General features: G+C 38.6%; 2 protein-coding genes and 1 long non-coding RNA gene across 4 annotated transcripts; 2 read left to right on the top strand and 1 right to left on the bottom strand.

The window, feature by feature from the left end:
- Nucleotides 1–1,851: 1,851 nt before the first annotated feature.
- On the bottom strand, nucleotides 1,852–6,947 carry LOC146489769 (uncharacterized). The gene is made up of 3 exons (XM_085097881.1): nucleotides 6,816–6,947; nucleotides 4,809–5,302; nucleotides 1,852–2,878 (listed from the first exon to the last, which is right to left on the bottom strand). The coding sequence occupies exons 2-3, from the start codon at nucleotides 5,253–5,255 to the stop codon at nucleotides 1,994–1,996; spliced, it is 1,332 nt and encodes a 443-aa protein (XP_084954007.1). The 5' UTR covers nucleotides 5,256–5,302; nucleotides 6,816–6,947; the 3' UTR covers nucleotides 1,852–1,993.
- On the top strand, nucleotides 6,919–15,449 carry LOC146489767 (protein NLRC5-like). Of its 2 annotated transcripts, none has more exons than XM_085097710.1 (4): nucleotides 6,919–7,180; nucleotides 9,805–9,907; nucleotides 10,294–10,386; nucleotides 12,964–15,449. In XM_085097710.1, the coding sequence occupies exons 2-4, from the start codon at nucleotides 9,814–9,816 to the stop codon at nucleotides 14,760–14,762; spliced, it is 1,986 nt and encodes a 661-aa protein (XP_084953836.1). In that variant the 5' UTR covers nucleotides 6,919–7,180; nucleotides 9,805–9,813; the 3' UTR covers nucleotides 14,763–15,449. The 2 variants fall into 2 exon arrangements, with proteins under 2 accessions (XP_084953836.1, XP_084953892.1); XM_085097766.1 differs by having other exon boundaries at nucleotides 7,073–7,185.
- Nucleotides 10,398–11,919, top strand: LOC146489768 (uncharacterized). Its single transcript, XR_014859793.1, has 2 exons — nucleotides 10,398–10,817; nucleotides 10,853–11,919. It is a non-coding gene; the product is annotated as an uncharacterized LOC146489768 (long non-coding RNA).
- Nucleotides 15,450–19,528: the final 4,079 nt, after the last annotated feature.

Here is a 19,528-nt window from a genome sequence, read left to right as displayed (position 1 = left end):
TTGGCGGGTTTTTATTGTGTAACCCTCTTACCCTGGAGCAAAGTGGATCCTTGTTGAGTACAATTGTTGTAACCGTTTCTGTTAGCTTTAGTTTACATTTTATATTAATTTTCCAAGTACAAGCGATTACTTCAAAACAAGAATATATAGCATTTACTTTGCAATTATCAATACTACAGAAGAATACTAGTGTCTAGTGTATTAAAGTGCTGTATTCTGTAAACTGTTCCAATACTACCTTAAACAAAGAAATAATGTGCTAACGTTTTTTTTTCTCATGAGAAATAAACATTAAACAATCATGACCTCAGCACTTTATTATGGGAAACAAGGGAATGGAACTGGGGGATGTTATTTCTCGCTATTTTTTTTTCTGCTGCACAAATCAAATACCCTTTCTCTACATTTGTGATTTGTAACTCAGTTACTGGAACTCCGAACGCTGTGTAGAAGGCCGTTGGTTCGACTCCTGTTGCCGAACTAAAATATTTCCCTTAGTCCCAAGCTCGTTAAAAATTGAATTCAGAGTACTTGCTACTTTCATAAGTTGCCCAAACATTGTCATCTTTGTCTTTATCTGGTCTTCAAAAAAAAAGTACTGTTTCGACTCAAAAAATCGCTTCATTAGCGGAAATATGCTTATCCCTGTTAAAGGAACAATTTCAAGGCAAGGTGATTACATGTGAAATTACAAAATACCTATGGCACCGTTTGGCGAGCGCAATTTGTCACCCAGTGGGTGACCATGATATCAAAAAGTAATTAAATGGTATTTTCTTGAAAGAAGGAAATAATTTCACTTGTGTTTGTCGAAATAATAATAATTTGTCGAGCCTTTTAAAGCGCATGAAATCAGATTATTTCCTAATTTCACTAGTCACCATTTGATTAACCATGCTAATTAAGGCCGGAAGGGGTGATTTAGCTTGTTCCTTTAAGTGTCTCTTATATCACCAAATGAAGACTTTCTTAAAACACGACCCGATATGAATCTCTTTCTTCAGCAGTAATGGTTGACGTAGCTTATGGCAGGTGTTCTTGTCACTAGGTACACAAATCATATTCTTCGGCAGAGACTTTTGCATTCCCCAAACAATTGTAGCTGATGCTTTGTGTCATAAAACTATCAGTAAGACCCTGTTTACATGGAGCGTGCCGGTGACCCGGGTTATCGTCCCAGTGAGCCAAGACAGCCCGCTTTTACACGTGAAATTTTTGCCTTGCCCACCCGGGCTATGTCAATCACAGTCATCGAAAAGTTCTGAAGTTTAAAACACGGCTGGACGCTTTCTGGCACAGCTACATCCCTCCAAGTTTTTTTCTTAAAATCCTTTTCCTAGTGCCAAAAGTTTCTAATTGATGAATTTTCCAGAAGCGATGTTTTATGAAAATCATTTGACATCGGATTTCCCTACAAACACTGTTATTTCAAGACTGTTTGCTTACTCGTTAAAATGGCGTCGAAAACCGTGATAAGGCCTATTTACAGCTTAGCAATTTCATGCTAATTCATCAGGGGATTCCTTAGCAGGGTTGTAACATGTACAAAAATAGTTTTATAATTAATGTTTTCCATTATCGGACATTAGGATTCTAGTTACAGTAATACGCTCAATCTACTAAGTACGAATATTTACAGAATGTTCAGATACGCATTCAGTGTCAACAACATGTAAAATTCAAAATGCCGCCTCCAACTTGTCTCATTTTTTTAATTACTTTTATTAGAATCCCAAAACTCAGTCAAACTGATTTCACGAACGTGTTCCTGATAATATGCTTTGCTGAAATTTAGCAACAATGGTTTTATTTTGACAACTTGGGCTAAGTAAACGTGTAGTCCAAAAAGCTTAAATTCTTTAGATCAATACATACAGAATATTATATTTTTATCGCGTCGTATACTACTTCTCTATGTTGGATGCATATCACGGTTCAAGCAAAGTTCAAGTGAAAAAATTCGACACTAAATACTGGACTGATGAAGTAACATTCAGGTTTCTTCTCTACTCTGGAGAGCATCAAGTTCTCTGGCATTTTCTTGATTTGTCCTTTCACCATTTCCTTGAGGAGAGGACTGGCCATACGATATCCATGAAATTAACGCACCAATAACATATAACAGAACAGTTTTCATGACTTCATCTGCAGTCTCTCTTCCATAGAATGACCGCCCAGCTAACACTGCTGATACAACAAGCGAACAAACACCAAAAAAGCTAACTACCCACGTTACAAACTGCTTAATGTCACAGCATTCACCTGTTTCGAAGATCTTATAAAGTGCATATGCCAAGGCAACACACAAAAAGCTGACGATCAGTAACACAGCTAAGCCCCATGTTGGGTTTATCATAATGCCGATTACTAGCCAACAGAAATGGTAAACGGTCAGGTTTGCAATTATTTTTATGAGCACGTTTATGAGACTGTCGCATATACAACAGCCGGGGGATTTGAAGCAAAAAATTGACACCAGTATTTCAAAGAGAGAGAGTCCAAGAATTATATATATGTCAAATGGAGCATTCCCGTATGCTGAACGTACCACGACAAAAAGTAAAATTCCGCTCTCTAAAAAAAACAAGATAAAACAGAAGCAAATTATAGAGCTCGCCAAAGGATTTTGTCGACTACACCAGCAAAATAGAGAAACTCTCGAGTCCTCAGAACGGAATTTTTTCAACACATCCTGTACAACGAGGGCTAAATAGGGGCCGGCTGGAAGAACAAAAATAAAAGAACACCATAGCATCGCTTTAATAATATACAGACTGCGTCCTGTAGCTGTTATGTCTGGTTTGTGTCCTTGTATAACACACTCTGCAGTGTTCAGTCTTGGATCCCGTATTCCAGGGTTCACCGCAAGATCTTGAAGCTGTAAAGAAATTTTAAAGTATAAGCTTCGTATAAAACGCTCCTCTGGGTATGTGGACGTTGTTTCTGTCCTTTAACTGAATTACTTAATTTGTTCAATACATTCTTGAGAAAATTAAAGTAATGTGTATCTCCGGGAGCTATATATAAGCAGGGATGGAGACCGTAAGCGTGGTGTCCACGCAACCCCCTGTGTTGTCCAAAAAAAATCTATTTTTTAGAAAAAATTGTGCCACCATAAACCTGCGCGGATGCATGCAAATTTGCGTGGGGCTATTACCTTATATGGAAAATGGAAGAGAAAGTCCACTTCGGTTAAATACTTTGAATGTCAAAATAACATTTCACTCTGTACATGTTTAAGTTCCCTCTTTTTAACCGGACTAAACTACAGCTGTAAACTAAAGGGGACAACTGCAGGAAATTCTCTTGGCTGAGTAGAAAACATTTAACCTTACAGTACAAATATGAAAATATTCTCTCCAATGCTGATATATATAAACTTAAATTTTATTTGAGAAGTCAGTTTCAACCATTTATTTCAAATTGGTGGTAAGTCCTTGAGGACACGAGTTAAGTCCATCGTCTCAAGTGTTTTCTACGTGCTCACTGGCATGAATATTCGGAGCTTCCTCTAAGTTTGGACGCCATTTTGAACAGGTAGAAAAAGAAAATCCAATTTGTCCACGCGCGATCCTATCTCGTCCCCAGAACTCGCGCGCGTTGGTGCTGGCCAAAAGGAATGTAGCCTCTGGGAACGAGATTGACCATTTACACACATGCGCGCTCGCGGGTATGGCGCAATATTTTTCTAAAAATAGATTTTTTGGTACAACACATGGAAATGGCAGCTCGTTACGGTCTCCATCTCTGATTATGGCTCCTGGTGACACTTAGGGAACCGGATACTGTTCCACCCAAAACAAAAGAGTTCATACAGAGAACATGACATGACAAAGAACAAAGAACTAATTATTAACACGGAAACGCGCGTGTGGTCGCCTCCTCTACCACGCGATACATTTCCCCGCGTGTGGCGATGCTCGTGCCTAACCTACTTCTCAGTGTTTGGATATCTGATAACACCTTCTCTTGTTTGATATATTACTTCTGCATCCAATTTGATAGACACGACAGCGCTCTGGTCATGTTTTGTGTGCAAGCAGTTGACAGCCGTGCTGATTGTATCAGATATAATCCATGATTAAAAACTGTTTCATTGTATAATGCAATTCCACGTATTTGATTGACTTAGTGGCCATTGCATGTATTGTTTATGAGTCATTATACCATTCCCGAGTAAAAGCGATCAAGAAAAAGAACGTGTTAAAGCTACTTACCGGTACTTCATATTATTAATATAGTTCTATTTTCCAGATTTGGTGCAAGCCCCCCCACCTTACCTCTTTCCACAAATTCAACAGTACAGTTACAGTTAATCCACGTCACGCGTGACCAGTTTTTGTCCGAGGATGAAATAAACATTCGAATTCCTCTTTGTAATGTATATAGCATTTGAATGGAATGTTGAACATTTCTCTGGAAATCTTTCCAAAAAAAAAAAAAAACGCATTAACTGAAAACAAAAAAGGTTCAAAATACTTGGGAAACAATTGTTAGTCTTGAAATACTTATTGCTGTCAGTAATGTAAAGAAAAATTCATAGCTTTATACCGTCAATATTAAAACTAGGGAAATTTCTACGGAAACTCCCAACTCTTGGCACCTGGCGATGTTCAAAACTGACATCTAAATTTCAAACCTCGTTCAATTTCAAAAATACCCGTAACGCGTGGCGTGGATTGACTGTAATATTTTAAACAGACTTGAGTGCAGTTAAGTTTCAATTAAAAATAAATCAGCTCGACAATACAATGGAAGGTTAGCTGGATAATATAAAATTCGTTACAAAAACAATTATTAACACTTACCGCAGCTAGTACATCTCGCATGAGGTCCCTTTGTTCCTTTACTGATGAAAAATTCTGGCAAAATTGTGGGATGCATATCTTTAGTTCTTGTGTGCGGGATGTGACAAGAATTGAGCCAAGCGACAAGACTTGTAGGACTTCTAACGGGAAAGCAACATACAGACAATTCACGCTCCAAGTGTAATTTGCAACAAACGTATCATTGGGGCCATAGATTTGTACTTTGACGACAAGAGATGACGGCATCATTGCTGGATACAGAGCGGATTCGATGTTAAAACTGTTCTTCTCTGTTGTGAGAGACTTGTAAATATCAGCGTAGCTGTCAATACAGTAAGTGAACTTGGTACAATTCATGATGATATCCGCATGGGTCTGTTGAACAAAATCGATCAACGCAATCTCCATACAAATAAGGATGAACTTCTGAAGGGAAGTGCGTACCATTCTTTATGTCAGTATCCCGAGTGATTTAATTCAGCTTTTAAAATACCCTGCAAATTCAAACAACCACGCCATTAACAAATTTCAGCAAGTTCGCTTAACCTTTCAAAGACGTATCCGGACAAAATATCTTACCAATATAATGGACACCGGCTGCAAGGGCTGTACCCTCTGCTCCACGTAATGTTTTTTCTTCAACTACAAGTTTTAGATTTTATCGTAGATAAAGACTAGATTTTAGATTTGAAACTTTATTTTTGTAACTGACATTTACGCACACTTATATAGTACAACCAGTATAACTACTATCATTATTATTAGTTAAGTCATTCGTTCGTTCGTGCGTTCGTTAATTCATTCATTTATTCATGTAAGTCTTAAAAGTGAGTAGTTATGGTCTTCGTACTTTCCAACTAATTTGCGTACGAGCAACTGCCTGATACATTCAGTGGCTAAAAAAATGTTTTAAATCACTCATTCACGATACTGGAGCTCGAACCATTACTTAATTTTGCAGGTCCAGACCAGACGCCCTTACTATCATAGTTGGCAGTGTATTTTAGTGAAACATAGATTCAGAGAAACATCCAGAAGTGGAGATATGCTGTTGGTGATTCTTACAAATTATTTCCCACTATCCAGGATGTAGAGTGAAGTGTGGGGTTGGGGAGGGGGGGGGGGGGGATGGGTCAGGCAGGTGATGTTACAATTACAACAAAAAACTGGTGTGTAGTGTTAAGATTTTACTTTTTTGGTATTGTCCTGGAAACGGGATACCAGCATTATCCGTAGTAGTTTCATGCTGCAAGCCAAAAAAAGAGGAAAAACCGAAAAAAACAACAACAACAAAAAAAAAAAAAACAAAGACAAACGCTCGGACGATGAGCCCCAACCGTATAAGTTTAAGCTTAATACCAGAATTGTGACTTAAATAATGAAAAGATACTTCCGAAATATATTGCTTACAAAGAATGTGCCCCCGCTTGTGTTTAGGTCGATATTTTTTGGACGCGCTTGCTTAGTCAGAGCCCAGGGGAGTCAGAGTAGTTCAACCGGAAAGCTATCAAGTGGAATATCCACTAGATTTGGACATCATTTGTTCAAACTTAGTTCCTAACATGCTTACCTTTTATGGGAACAGGGACAAGGAAAAAAAAAACAGGAAGACATCTCAGATTACAACACCGTTACATGATTGACGACGTCGATTGCCTGTATTAGTTTGCTATTTGGAAATTATTGATTAAAGATTAAGACTAAAGACAAAGGCGATTTATGCAGAAGGCATTTGATGACGAAGAATCATGTTTGTGTTTTGCCACCTCAGTCAACAAGATTTTTGTCGGTATACCGGATATTTCTGATGTTTCTCAACACTCTCATTCGTTTGGACAAAGAAAAGGTAATTAAAGTAAATTTTTAGCTTGCTATTGTGGTTTGTCTGCATATGAGTCAGACAACAATCGCTTGTTCAAAAAGAATAAGCGAAATAATTTTGTCTGTCAGAAGCCTTGTATACAGCGAAAGCAAGTAGTTAAATTGTCAAAGATAGACGAGACTTACAGTAAATCGCGTCCATGTTCGAATAGACTTTAACCTTGTCGAATACAACTCAGAGGCAGGGTTGCAGACTTCCAAAATAACGAATCGTGGGAATCGCGTGACTTTTTCAAGAATCGTGAGACGTGCTCCAAATATGGTGGTCACGCAGGTCACGGAAATGATTCCAGGAATCCCCGGATCTTGTGCCGCCAGCGCCCACCATTTTGCTTCGTTCTTCCGCTCTTCGATTTGTAGTTTGCTGGTAAATCCTGTTTCGCGTTGATGATAACTTGATCGAATGTGAAAGAACTGGGAAAAGCTTCGCTAAAACTCGGCAGGGTTGAAGAGTAATGAATTGAACTCATGTATTTCCACTGAGGTCTCAGGTAATGTTCATTTCCTTGTTATGGCGTCGTGATCTTTAGTTTCCCCTGGAAAGATTTCCACACAGCTTCGTCATTACTCACGCACATCACATTCACTCTATTGAGTCTATTCCGTTTAATTACCACTCATAATACAACCAAACAACAGCTGCCACGAATACAGTTTAATTTAGTTACAAATGGGAATAAGATTTTATAAAAGGAATTTCCCGGCTGCAATGTTTGAGGTAGAAATTTATAGATAAGCTTTAGGCTTGTATAGTTAATCGACACTGCACCTCAATGACAGTACAAAACTGAATTTCTAAGGGCTTACAAATAATGCTAATAAAAGTAATTAAGGTATTGAAGTAAATGATTGAGTAATGTACAGTTTCCAGCACCTTATGTGAGTAATATTGGCTTACAATTGAAGTGTAAACAAACTCAATGTGGTAACTCAAGTGAATGTAATTTTGATCAAAGATGTGAGTTTTTTGGCAGATTACTTCAATCTGAAGTGGAGAGCTTGAATAAAATAATCATGTAATCAACTAAAATGTAACATCTTGCATGGCCACTCAAGGTGCAGAGGACAAGAAAGGTCTTAAATGATATATTCTTGGAAACCCCATGGAATTCATTGAATAGAACAAGGTCCATAATTTGCTGACAAAACAACAACACAAACAAAGCTTTGAAAAAAGCACTGAATGTTATGACAACATCAAGCCTGGGGAGGGGGGGGTACTCCCATAGGGTATGGTTTTCAACAAGTTATGAAATAGGGTATAGAAATCAGAGAGTTTTGGTCTAATTAGTTGCTTGAAGAAATTGGTCTGTGGAAGTTTCCCCATAAATCACATTTAAAAATCTGTACGGCAAACAGTATGATGTCTAGGAAAGGGTAGGGAGTTTCGGTGTTTACTCTAGAATAGTAGGGTTGCGAAATGGGTTGTTCCAGAAAAAATCCCCACCTCCCCGACAATGGGATTCTAGAAATTCTCATGGGAGGGGGGATCAAAGACTCTGGAAATCCAGGTGGGAGGGGGGGTTGAACTCAAGAAAGTCTTCTGCAGGGGTCATTTCGACCGATAGTTTACGTGATTCGAACGTTTAGTTCGGTGACACTTCAGCACTCTCAGACCCTGAAAATAGTAGAAATATTTTGTTCACATATTTCTCACCTAAAATAAACAATAATCTAAGTTAAACGCGAATAACAAGATACTAAAGAACGAGCCGTCGCAACATTGTTGCAACAAAAAGTTTGAAACGCCCGACACATTTCTACTCGTACCAGACCCAGCGCACCACCGTTGTGTAAGTTTACGTTCTCAGTTGTTTGGTCCGCCATTGCATTCTTAGTGTGGATTCCACTGCGTCAGGCAGAAGAATTTTTTACTTGTGCAATCAAGGATGCAGAGCTATTAGCTGAAGAAGATAATTCAAAAGAATTTTGGTCCAAACATTCCCTCTTTGTCGAAAAAACTCGAGAGGAACTTGTAGCCATCTGTACCTCGAAAAAACTTTTGGAAACGTAAGTTGTTGCGAAAGCAACAGAAGGAGGAAGTTCTTGGACGGGTTCCTGCAACATATACAGTGGTAACCTCTCTGAAGTCCCATCGTCAGTAGCACAGTTGAACAAGCAGCCAGTATGTTTTCTGCGTGCAGTTTTAATTTTCCATGGGTATTGTCCATACACAAAGGATGAACTCGATCGCTTTTTCGCATTGTTGCTCCTTCCTTTTTTTTAGTTCCACGCGATAGAGTTTTTAATATTAGCCGAAGCTTTAGAAATTAAAAAAGAACATCTTCTAGACGTGATTGTGCGTATTTTCTATTGAAAATAAATTTAATTTAAGCCTAATATTTTTTTTTCCCCGGAAATCCAGGCAGGAAGGGGGTGGGGGAGGTCATTTGTTTTGGAAATCCAGACAGGAGGGGGGATTTTGTGCTTCAGGAAATCCAGGTGAGGGGGGGGGGGGGTAAAAAAATGACCCCATCCATCGGAGGGGGGGGGGGGTGTGGATTTTTTCTGGAATAAGCCATGGTCTAGTATAGGTTAAGGTTCTCAGAGTCCCAACAGCACATCCCAGCTAGAAATTATGGGAGTACCCCCCCCCCCCCCCCCCCATCAAGCCACTCTTACTCATGCTGTTCATAGGCAAAAGCAGTCAACATTAAATTTTGTGTTTAACAGTCTGTTACACTCTGAAATCATAATGTTTTTTTATATGGTTACACACTCATGGGCTGTTGGTGGCAAACTGTTCTATTGTTAGATGTCATGTGAATATGAATTAGCCAATGAGTGTGTGTGCGAACAGGAAAAGCTTCAGCTACCGTCAACTTGTAAAAATCAAAGATTAGGGAGTGAGTTTTATGATCTTAATCCCAGACTCTCTCTACTTGCCAAGTTGCTGATGATGTCACCTGCCCCTACAAAACATACTGGGGATGCCAAATATACATCCCAAGTTCCATTCTTTCATTTGTTGATTGATTGATTGACTGTATATGAACCAGACAATCTCAACAACAATCTGTACAACAATATGTGATGTCATCTGTGTTCAGTACTGTTAACATAATCGAGAGATGGTAGAATAATGTGACTAACATCATCTGTTGCCATCCTCCAGTGATGGAAGATGTCCAAAAAGCAAGGAAAGTCAATCTGGGATGAAATTAAGGACAGTGCTAAGAAACCATTCCTAGCAAAGAAAAAGAAAGCTAAAAAGGCTGGTAAGAATGATCAAAACTACAATCTTATGTTAGTTACAGAGCATGAACATCAGTGATCTCTGAAAAGATCAACTATGTGGGTGGACATAAAAGATGTCACGTACCATTATAAATTATTTATTATGATTAATTAATTGGACCTCTATTGATATCCGTTTTTATTATATATATGAAATACTGAAGGAGTACATAACCCTCTTTAAATAGAGATCTATCTATCAACATTAAATGTTGATAGATTTTATTGTCAATAAATTTTGTTGTAGAATTTGCACTCAAGCTCCTATGAAAATGAAGTTGTAAAAATATCCTTTATTACATGAAGCTAATTCGTGGATCAGTAGTTTAGTGCTGACTGTTTCTCTTTCTATTCTTGATTCTTCAAGCTCCTGAGCACAGAAGGGAAGCCAGTGGCGCTAGTGGTGGTGTCGCATGTGAAGGTCCAAGCACAAGCAAGCAAGGTCATCATGACCTACAAGGTAATGAAAATGTTAATGGTCTGCATTCATGAGTGCTAAATAAGGAAAAGCGAATTCGAGCGAAAAATATATTTATATATATGTATGTATGTGTGTTTGTATATATATTTCGTTGAAGGTGTCCGCACTGCTGCCTAGCAACAGTAAAAAACTAAGTATGAATGACGTCAGACTGTCTGGCGTCGTCTGGAGCAAAATTTGCATACATCGGGAAAGTTTTCGTGCCGAATCAAATATGAATTGCAATGTTCATCAATATTCACTGGATACAGAACTATCTCTCCAGACTCTTTTCCCTTTTTTCCAGAATCTTTTTTGTGAAAGATTGCATTAAAGAAATTACATGTTTTGTGGCCGCGGTAAAATAATTTTCCGTGGGAAATAAATTCATCGAACACTGACGACAGCGCTGCACGCCAGTTGTACATTTCGTCGCCTCAGAAATAGATTTTCAACCGCAAACTAGCCTGCGGAACTACGAAAACACCATGCTCACCAAAATAGTTGCTATGTTCAGAAACCTTTTACTCTACTCATTTGATGCTACAATAAAAAGTAAAGAGGGCTTTCCACCCAGCCCCAGCTTCGCGAGGTTTTGCGAGTCACGTATTTCTAGTTTATTAATAGGTCGATCCGTTTATGCATGTTATTAATTTCCAACATGAACAAAGCAAACAGTAAGAAAAATAGGCCCCAAATGTTCGTACTATACAGTCGAACCTGTATATAACGGCCACCCTCGGGACTTGAGGAACTGGCCGCTTAATACAGGTGGCCGCTTAATACAGGATCACTAAAAATACTCACTGGGCGTTGTCTAATGTCAAATTTAATGGTGTATCATACAAAAACATTTCATGCAAGGAAACAATAGGACAATCAACACTCTTTCAAGAGATCAATACGTTAAACAAAGTTCAGTGCCAACTTGTAACTTAATGGTATAATATACGTAACATTGTGTAAAAGCACTGTGCAATAAATTGTCTTCTACTCTTGTACGGTGTACAGTACTGTATTTCTAACTCACTTACTTACGTGACTTGCAGCTCACAACAAAATATTTCATTCCGTCATTTCATAGTTGTTACGATCGAAGTGGAGTTATAACGATAATGTTGCTAATTAAAAGTAACACAATGTATAATAAAATTCCTCAAGTTAAAATAGGAATAGGGTAACAATTACAGCGACTTAAACAAGTGGGACACGTGCGTTTGGCGCCTCGGAATTTGAAACTTTTGTTTGTAGAGCAAGTCGTTGACTGTCGACACTGCCAGCGACAATTCCTGTTATCCATGGTACTGTGCATATGACTTAGTTTCAAGGGCGGCCGCTTAATACAGGTAAAAATAACAAAGAAAGACAAACATGGGACTGCTACAGGGTGGCCGCGGCCGCTTAATAGAGGTGGCCGCCTAATACAGGTAACAAATACAGCGTTTGTATGCGCGAAAAATCGGGACTTTAAAAACTGGCCGCTTAATAGAGGGTGGCCGCTTAATACAGGGCCGTTATATACAGGTTCGACTGTATAGCGAAAATAATATTTGTATTATACTGCAACTAATTACTGTATTATTTGACTCTGTTGACACATGCAACTTTTAAATGATAGTTTCCAGAGTTAAGCTTGAAATAACACCACAAATGACTCTCTACGTGAAGGCTGTTCCATCCCATTACGATGGTAGAGTCTTTCTAATGAAATGTTGATACAAATTAAACGGTAATTACGATCAAATATGGCACGAGCTTATGGGTGATTTTCACTGGAAGTAAGAAAGATGAGACCTTCTTGGTGTTCCAGTTACTCATGTTAAGTTACGTACTTTAAATAGAAGAAACACTGTTGTTGGTATTGCGCATGAGATGACCATTATCTGTAGGCAGTTATTTCAGGTCACGTAGTCTGCTGTCGGCCAATGAAAAGAAAGAAAAATGCATCGAATAATAATAAACTAATGAGTGGACACAAGCGTGGTTTACAAAGAATGTTCATCGCACGAGAATAGCAATGAAATAGACTAGATAAACAAAGTAAAAATCATGTTCAGAGAAAGAGAACGACTGAAACTTGGCCGAGTTTCAGCCTTCTCATCTAACAGCACAGATGGTTCTTAAGCCTAAAACGTACTGGAATGTCCGAAGGAATTAATATTCTAACGACTCAGAGTTTAAAAGAGTTAAAAATATAAAATCAGCCCATATGCATAAAAATTGATCCTTTATTTGTTTAAAAACGCTCTTAAAGATCTTGTTTTAGTTCGGCCACAAGTTGACTAAATTCGAAGCAAAAGTTCACAAAATTTTATGATAATTAAGATCACATTTCTAAACCTCCTTTACGGTAGTGATTTGCTTTGTTTTGACTTGATGAATTATTAATGAGTTTGAGACTGTAAAGGCAGATTTACCCGACTAACAAGAGTAAATTATATTAAAAAAAAACCCAGAAAAATGCCTAAAATAAGCTGGCATTGAACTCAAATTGTAGATATAAGGTCAAAGATTTAGTAAATAAAACAAAAATCAGCATTACTAACAGACTTTTGTGGTATCTTCGTCTTTTCGCAGATGTGTCTTATCCTGCCCAGATCATAGAATGGATCCGTCGACTTTACAGAACCCGTGAAGGATGTGTTGTGCCTGTTCCGTGGTGTGAAAATTTCAGCTTTAATCTGAATGATATCTTTACCAGGTTAAAGATTGTTAGCAAAGAAAAAACCCGAGGAACATTAACAGATGAAATCACCAACCTTACAGGCATATTCAGAGCACATAAAGACTGTCAAAAGCCCCGGACTGTCTTAATCGAAGGCGACCCTGGCATGGGAAAGACAACCTACTGTCAAAAGCTGGCGTACGACTGGGCTACTAAACCAGAAGAGTGGGACGAATCGTTTCCTGAGATTGAGGTTCTGCTGCTTCTGAGATGTCATGACATCAAATCTGATATCTGGGAAGCCATTGATGACCAACTTCTTCCTAAAGATGTTGACAAAAAAGCTAAGGAAAACTTCTTTGAATTCATCCGTAACAATCAGTCCAAGGTCCTGTTTGTGCTTGATGGATTAGACGAAACGGATTCCAGTAAATTAGAAATGTACTTTAACCTTGTCGAGGGTAGAGTGCTTCCTGATTGTCATATTGTTCTTACATCTCGTCATGAGAAAGGAGGAAAAGTAAGGCGATACTGTGACAATTTGTGGGAGATTGTGGGATTTACTTCAAGAGACGCAGAGAACTTCATCTACAAGTACTTTAAAGACATGAAACATTTTGCTGTAAAGCTGATAGAAACGATGTATGATGATTGCCATAATTCTGCAGACTTACTCGAATTGAGATCTAATCCTTTGCACCTAACTTTGCTTTGTATACTTTGCGAGGATTTCGAGGGTGTTTTCCCAACGAAGCGAACTCAGCTATTTATGGAAATTGTACGTTGTATTTTGAGAAGATATGAGAAAAACAACAAACCGAGCTGCAGTGAAGACCCACTTGCAGTATACAAGGAAGAACTGATGGATTTGGGGCGTGTTGCGTTACAATCGCTACATGAGGGAGAGTTCTGTTTCGAAGAATCCAAATTACGTAGCACCTCTACTGTCCTGATCAAGTCTGGCCTTCTGTCAATCCAGACTGGTGGCACAAGAAGGAAGCCTTGCTTGCGTTGTGGATTCCTTCACAGAAGCTTCCAAGAATTCTTTGCCGGTTTCTATCTGGCTTTTCAAATTGCTGACGGAAAAATTGATTGTGACTCTGTAGTGAATGACGAAAGAAACGGAAGTGAACTGAATCAAGTGTTTTTGTTTATGAGTGGTATTGTAGCCCTACAGTGCGAGGAAACTGCGGTTTCTTTTGTAAAAAGTCTTACAGCGCGTGCAAATTTGCTAGACCGTACTCCTAACCATGAATTCGCAACGAGAAGTGGCCTTGTGTTTGCGTTTGATTTTATATTGGAATGCATGTCACACAATGAGAGCATTCAGTCAGAATTGATTCATACCTTAGGACTTACACTTGAACTGAAAACATTAGCAGTACATTTCAGCTATCGTATGTACTTTGACATTCTATTCGAGGCCCTTAAATGCAACACATGCCTGAAGCGTTTGGAAATTAGTGAGAACGAGATTGGTGATTCTGGTGCTGCTGCTATTTCTGAGGCTCTTAAAGTCAACACATGTTTGACTAATTTGAATTTGAGTTGGAACAAGATTGGTACTTCTGGTGCTGCTGCTATTTCTGAGGCTCTTAACGTCAACACATGTTTGACTGATTTGAATTTAAGTAGTAAGGGGATTGGTCGTTCTGTTGCTGCTGCTATTTTTGAGGCTTGTAGGTGCCAATCAGCAATCAAAGTTTTTTGATGGTGATTGTGATTTTGATTTTTATAAAGAAAATTCATTTGATTGACTGTGAATTTAGCATTTGTGGTAATTGCTGACTATATACAGTTTAATAATGTAACTGTTCTGGAGAAAATAACAATCAAAACTATTGTACTTCAACAGGACCCATGAAACTAAAAAAAGTTGGTCCTCTTTGTTTGCATCCCCATCGCACACCTTAAAGATGGTGTCTTTTTTGGATAGTCACAATTTCATCAACATAAAAACCGAGAATAGGATTCAAACCTTTCTGATCTCGTTTATTGCGGCTTTCTGTTGATTGAATGGAACGTCCTTTGTTACAATTTAAACCCATTAAATTTTGTCTCTGAGATTCATTAATTGGCGGGTTTTTACTGTGTAACCCACCTACCCCTAAGCAAAGTGGATCCTCGTTGAGTACAATTGTAACCGTTTCTGTTAGCTTTAGTTTACATTTTATATTAAGTTTTAGCATTAGTGATTGTAAGCCGTGTACAAGCGATTGCTACAAAACAAGAATATATAGCATTTACTGTGAAATTGTCAATACTACAGAAGAATACCAGTGTCTGGTTTATTAAAGTGCTGTATTCTGTAAACCGTTCTTATACTACCTTAAACGAAGAAATAATGTGCTAACTTTTATTTTTATTCTCATGGTAAATAAACGTTACATGTAAACAATCATGAACTCAGCACTTTATTCTGGGAAACAAGGGAATGGAACTGGGGGATGTTATTTCTCGCAATTTTTTTCTGCTGCACAGATCAAACATCTTTTGTCTACATTCATGGTTCGACTCTTGTTGCTGGACTGAGATGCACATGGCACATTTGGTCCCAAGTTTGTTAAAAACTGAACACAGTGTACTTGCCATTTTCATCACTTGCCAAAACATTGTCATCTTTCTCTTTATCTAGATCTTCAAGCAATCGTGTGCGCAGTGACGCGCGGCGAGGCACCACTATCGTCTGTTAAAGGGGGACAAGAACATAGCTTTCTAAACATCTACATCGAATTTACAGTGCCAGATACATCCATGCGAAGTCAATGCGAGTTAAAACGCGCCTTTTAACATGTTAATATAACAATAAAAAAAATGAAAAATAATTTGAGCAAAATGCTCCCCCGTCTCTGCTCCCCCTACCCCCCTCATTGGGGTAGAGTTACTGGGCGCAGAGTCTCTGCAGAGTCCCACCCTCACCGGTCCACCCGCCGAGGGAGCTCCGAAAACCTGATGATGCTGAAAACATTATATAAGACGCGACAGCGTCTTTTGCTCTCATATGGGACACATTTTCTTAGATGTGCACGAGGCGCAGCCTCATTTTGGTGCGAAACTTGTTTTCGTCCTATAATGTCATAAAATTACTGTTTTTATTCACAACTCTGGCAGAAGTCTTGAACTCGTGGATTTCTTTACATCTTTTAGGTTGATGTCGATTACATCAACGATTTTCTTTAAAATGTTCGTCTTAAGGGGGCAATTCACCTAAACGCCATTTTTCTGCCACTTGGCATGGCTTTAATGACAATTTCACATTCACGTTTCAAGCAATCCAAAAACCCTATCATTATCCCGTGAATCTGTGTTGTGGGGTATTTTGTAAATTTTTGGGTGATTTTTGGATATATTTGGGAGGAGTAGTTTTTTTTAGAAGGTTAAATTAAGAGAAATAAGAAATATTGAAGATTTAGTGAAGTTTTAAAATTAGAATTTGTATTTAGTAATTAATAGACAGATACCAAGTTAGTCCACTAACAACCCGGGGTGCTCTTGCGTGGGTATCAACTGTCTGTTGGTGTTCCAAAAATCATTTTCTTTCTTCTATCCCTTCTTAAAACCTCTTTAAATTTCATTCAAATTTAGGTAAATTGCCCCCTTAATTGCTCGCAAAAATCTGATGTTCTGACGACAAACAGTCATGCGCTAGTTTTATGAACGTGTTGAAACCAAGAAAAATTGTCAGATCGACAGTCCGGAGACAGAAACACTCTCAGGATTGGATTTAAATATTTTCTTCTGTAAACATGTAAAGCAAATGAGTGAATTTGAGTTTACAGCTTAGCAATTTCCGGTGAAGTTGAATTAAAAGAAAAAAAAAAACTGTAGAAACTGAACACAGCACAAATCATGCAAAAACGTTACCTGCATGTTTGTCATTAAATACCGATCGGGAAAGGTGTGTGTGTGTGTGTGTGGGGGGGGGGGGGGGTAGGTCAGTTAGATACGATTTATACGGGTAGGCTCCGCCCGGGGATTGGGGGTCTTACCCTTTCACATACCAAATTTTACCGAAGTTGTTCCCCTTTCACACACATGAAACAAGGCACTGTCGCAATCAAAGATATAAAGCCAAATATCAAAGTTAAGCCTCTACAGAAAAATTATTCCACACCTCCCCCCCCCCCCCCCCCACCGTTGTTTCTGCAATGGATGTCTCCTCATTTTTTTTCTGCTGTCTTGTACTTCTTCAGACTGTGAGTATGCATTTGCAAACGAAAATCACATACTTAGTAAATAAACCCCTTCAGACAGCTGGTATATATGGTGATGATGCCCGAGGCTGAATGATTTCGCTTCGAGGGCAACGGTGAAATCCTTAGGACATTTTTAAACCGAGGCCACTAGTATCATTCGACATACCAGCAAGCCGGAAACGGGTTTACCCTATTATAGGAAATTAACAATGCACTTTATTAACGCGATTTTACAAAATTCGCGTTAATGTATCTTAATTTTAGAACATTGTTATTTTAAAGCACCTTTATTTCATTCACCAAAACCTTACTAGTTCATGACTCCTCTATTGGCTCTTCAGAGTCACTATATATCTGACAGGATGTCTTCGTTAAAAATCGAGTTCAAAATGTCTTTTGATTGATCTTGATACTCCTCTGTCTCCCCGAGAGTATAGCTCACATCTTCTGTTTTCCTCTTTAATATTTCCAATGCCCGTTCGTCCTCCCAATGCACGGTTACTTCTACTGGTATTTCTAAGCCGCCTTGAACCAGTGGAGACCGTTTGTATTTTATAGATTTCACCTGCGCCATTAAGTTAGCTCCTCTCTTCAATGTAAGTGCAGTAGTTGTGTTACCGCAACAAACTGCGCGCGGTTTGGTTTCCGTCAATGAAACGAGTGAGAAAGCTCTTGGTGATTCCACGGAGGCTTTGAAAGATCTTTTGAATTGATAGGGTCTAGTTAGGCTTCAAAACCAAATTTTCGGCTTTAAAAAAAACTTAGAAACATCCGTGCACTTGTCTTGGAAGGTTTTATTGACGGAAGCCAAAACGCAGTTTGGCATTCAGAAATGAAAAGTGCGAGTTTGCAGAATTATGAAAATCGCAGTAAATAAAGCAAGATGCTTATCGAAAAATTCACGTTAATTTAATGCATATAAACCTAACTTTTGAAAAATTCGCGTTAATTCAGTGTAACGTAAATTTTCTTCGCGTTGTCAACGTGCATTGTTAATTTCCTATAATAAGGTATCTATTCTATAAACCTCCGATTAATTTCTGAAATGCGCGCGCTTTACTGTTGAAAATAAGGAACAGCCAGTGTTGGGTCTAAACTCTGATTGTAACTGAGTGATCTCAATTAGTATCCCCTAGGCCTGTTGAACGAGAAGCGCTTCGCGTAGTTAGCCGATCTCAGTTTTCAGTTACTGCAGTCTGCGAGCAATTTCCACTAAAACTTTCGTCTAAACGCGCCTCAAGTGTGCTGTATTTTCGATTGGTTGTATCGGTTTGTTTACCTTATAGTTGGTACATTTTGTAAGTTCACTTTCTTTGTATGTTTTAGTTTAAACCTTCTTCGCCTCGTCAGTAACACTGTTAAGCTGCAACGTTGAGCCCTCAAAGGCAGCACGACAAAGTGAAAAGAGTTTAAAATAAATTGCGTGAATTAGAAGCGCTCGCCTCCGGCCGGTTATAGCCAGTGATGGTCATGTCAAAGAATGCTTGCCAACAAACAAATCCAAGCTAACTAGCTTACTCGATTTTATTATGCTTTGAGACAGGTGTCATCAGCCAGCGACGATTGAAGGTTATTTATAACACGAGAAGCTCTTGTGTGGATGGAGTCCAGGGAATTCATTAGAGAGGGTGAGCAATTTTCCCAAACTGAAATACTATATGTTACGCTGGGGATAATAGATTTGAAGTATATTTCCTCAAGTGACTGTTTAAGAAGAATTCTCATTGTCTTTAATGCTCCAACTTTTTGTATAAAATGCTTCTTTACGGAGTCAATATGCACAGATCATGGGAGTTTATTGTCGATTTTAACTCCAAGGCAAGTGGTAGAGTCAACCAGGTTAGTTAAGCTTTTCCCAAAGTAAAGAGGAGGGATAGGACCAACAAAAGGTGGATATTCTCTAGAATTATTGCGGATGGATGGTTAATCGATTCTTGACGCTTCACAAGAGGATTTGCTTCATTGTTTCATTTAGTGATGATATAACTTGGTCGACATTTGGGTCAATACAGTAGACTGTGGTGTCGTCTGCATAGATGTAAAGATCTCCTTAATCAGTGTGGTCAGGGAGATCATTAACATATGTTGTGTACAACCTAGGGCCGAGAAGTGAGCCTTGAGGGACCCCATCAGGTGCACAAAGTCAGTGGCAGACCTGCAGTTTTTTACCTCATTAGATAGATAGCTCATAAGCCATACATGGAGTGATCCTGATATACAAATGGCATGTAACTTATAAGATAATATGTCGTGGGGAACAGTGTCAAAAGTTTTTTGGAAG

This window comes from Pavona decussata, unplaced genomic scaffold (assembly GCF_977016875.1).
Source record: "Pavona decussata unplaced genomic scaffold, jaPavDecu1.1 SCAFFOLD_3, whole genome shotgun sequence".
Classification (NCBI taxonomy): domain Eukaryota; kingdom Metazoa; phylum Cnidaria; class Anthozoa; order Scleractinia; family Agariciidae; genus Pavona; species Pavona decussata.
The sequence above is the reverse complement of the archived record's forward strand: the minus strand, read 5'-3'. Positions and strand labels throughout refer to the sequence as shown.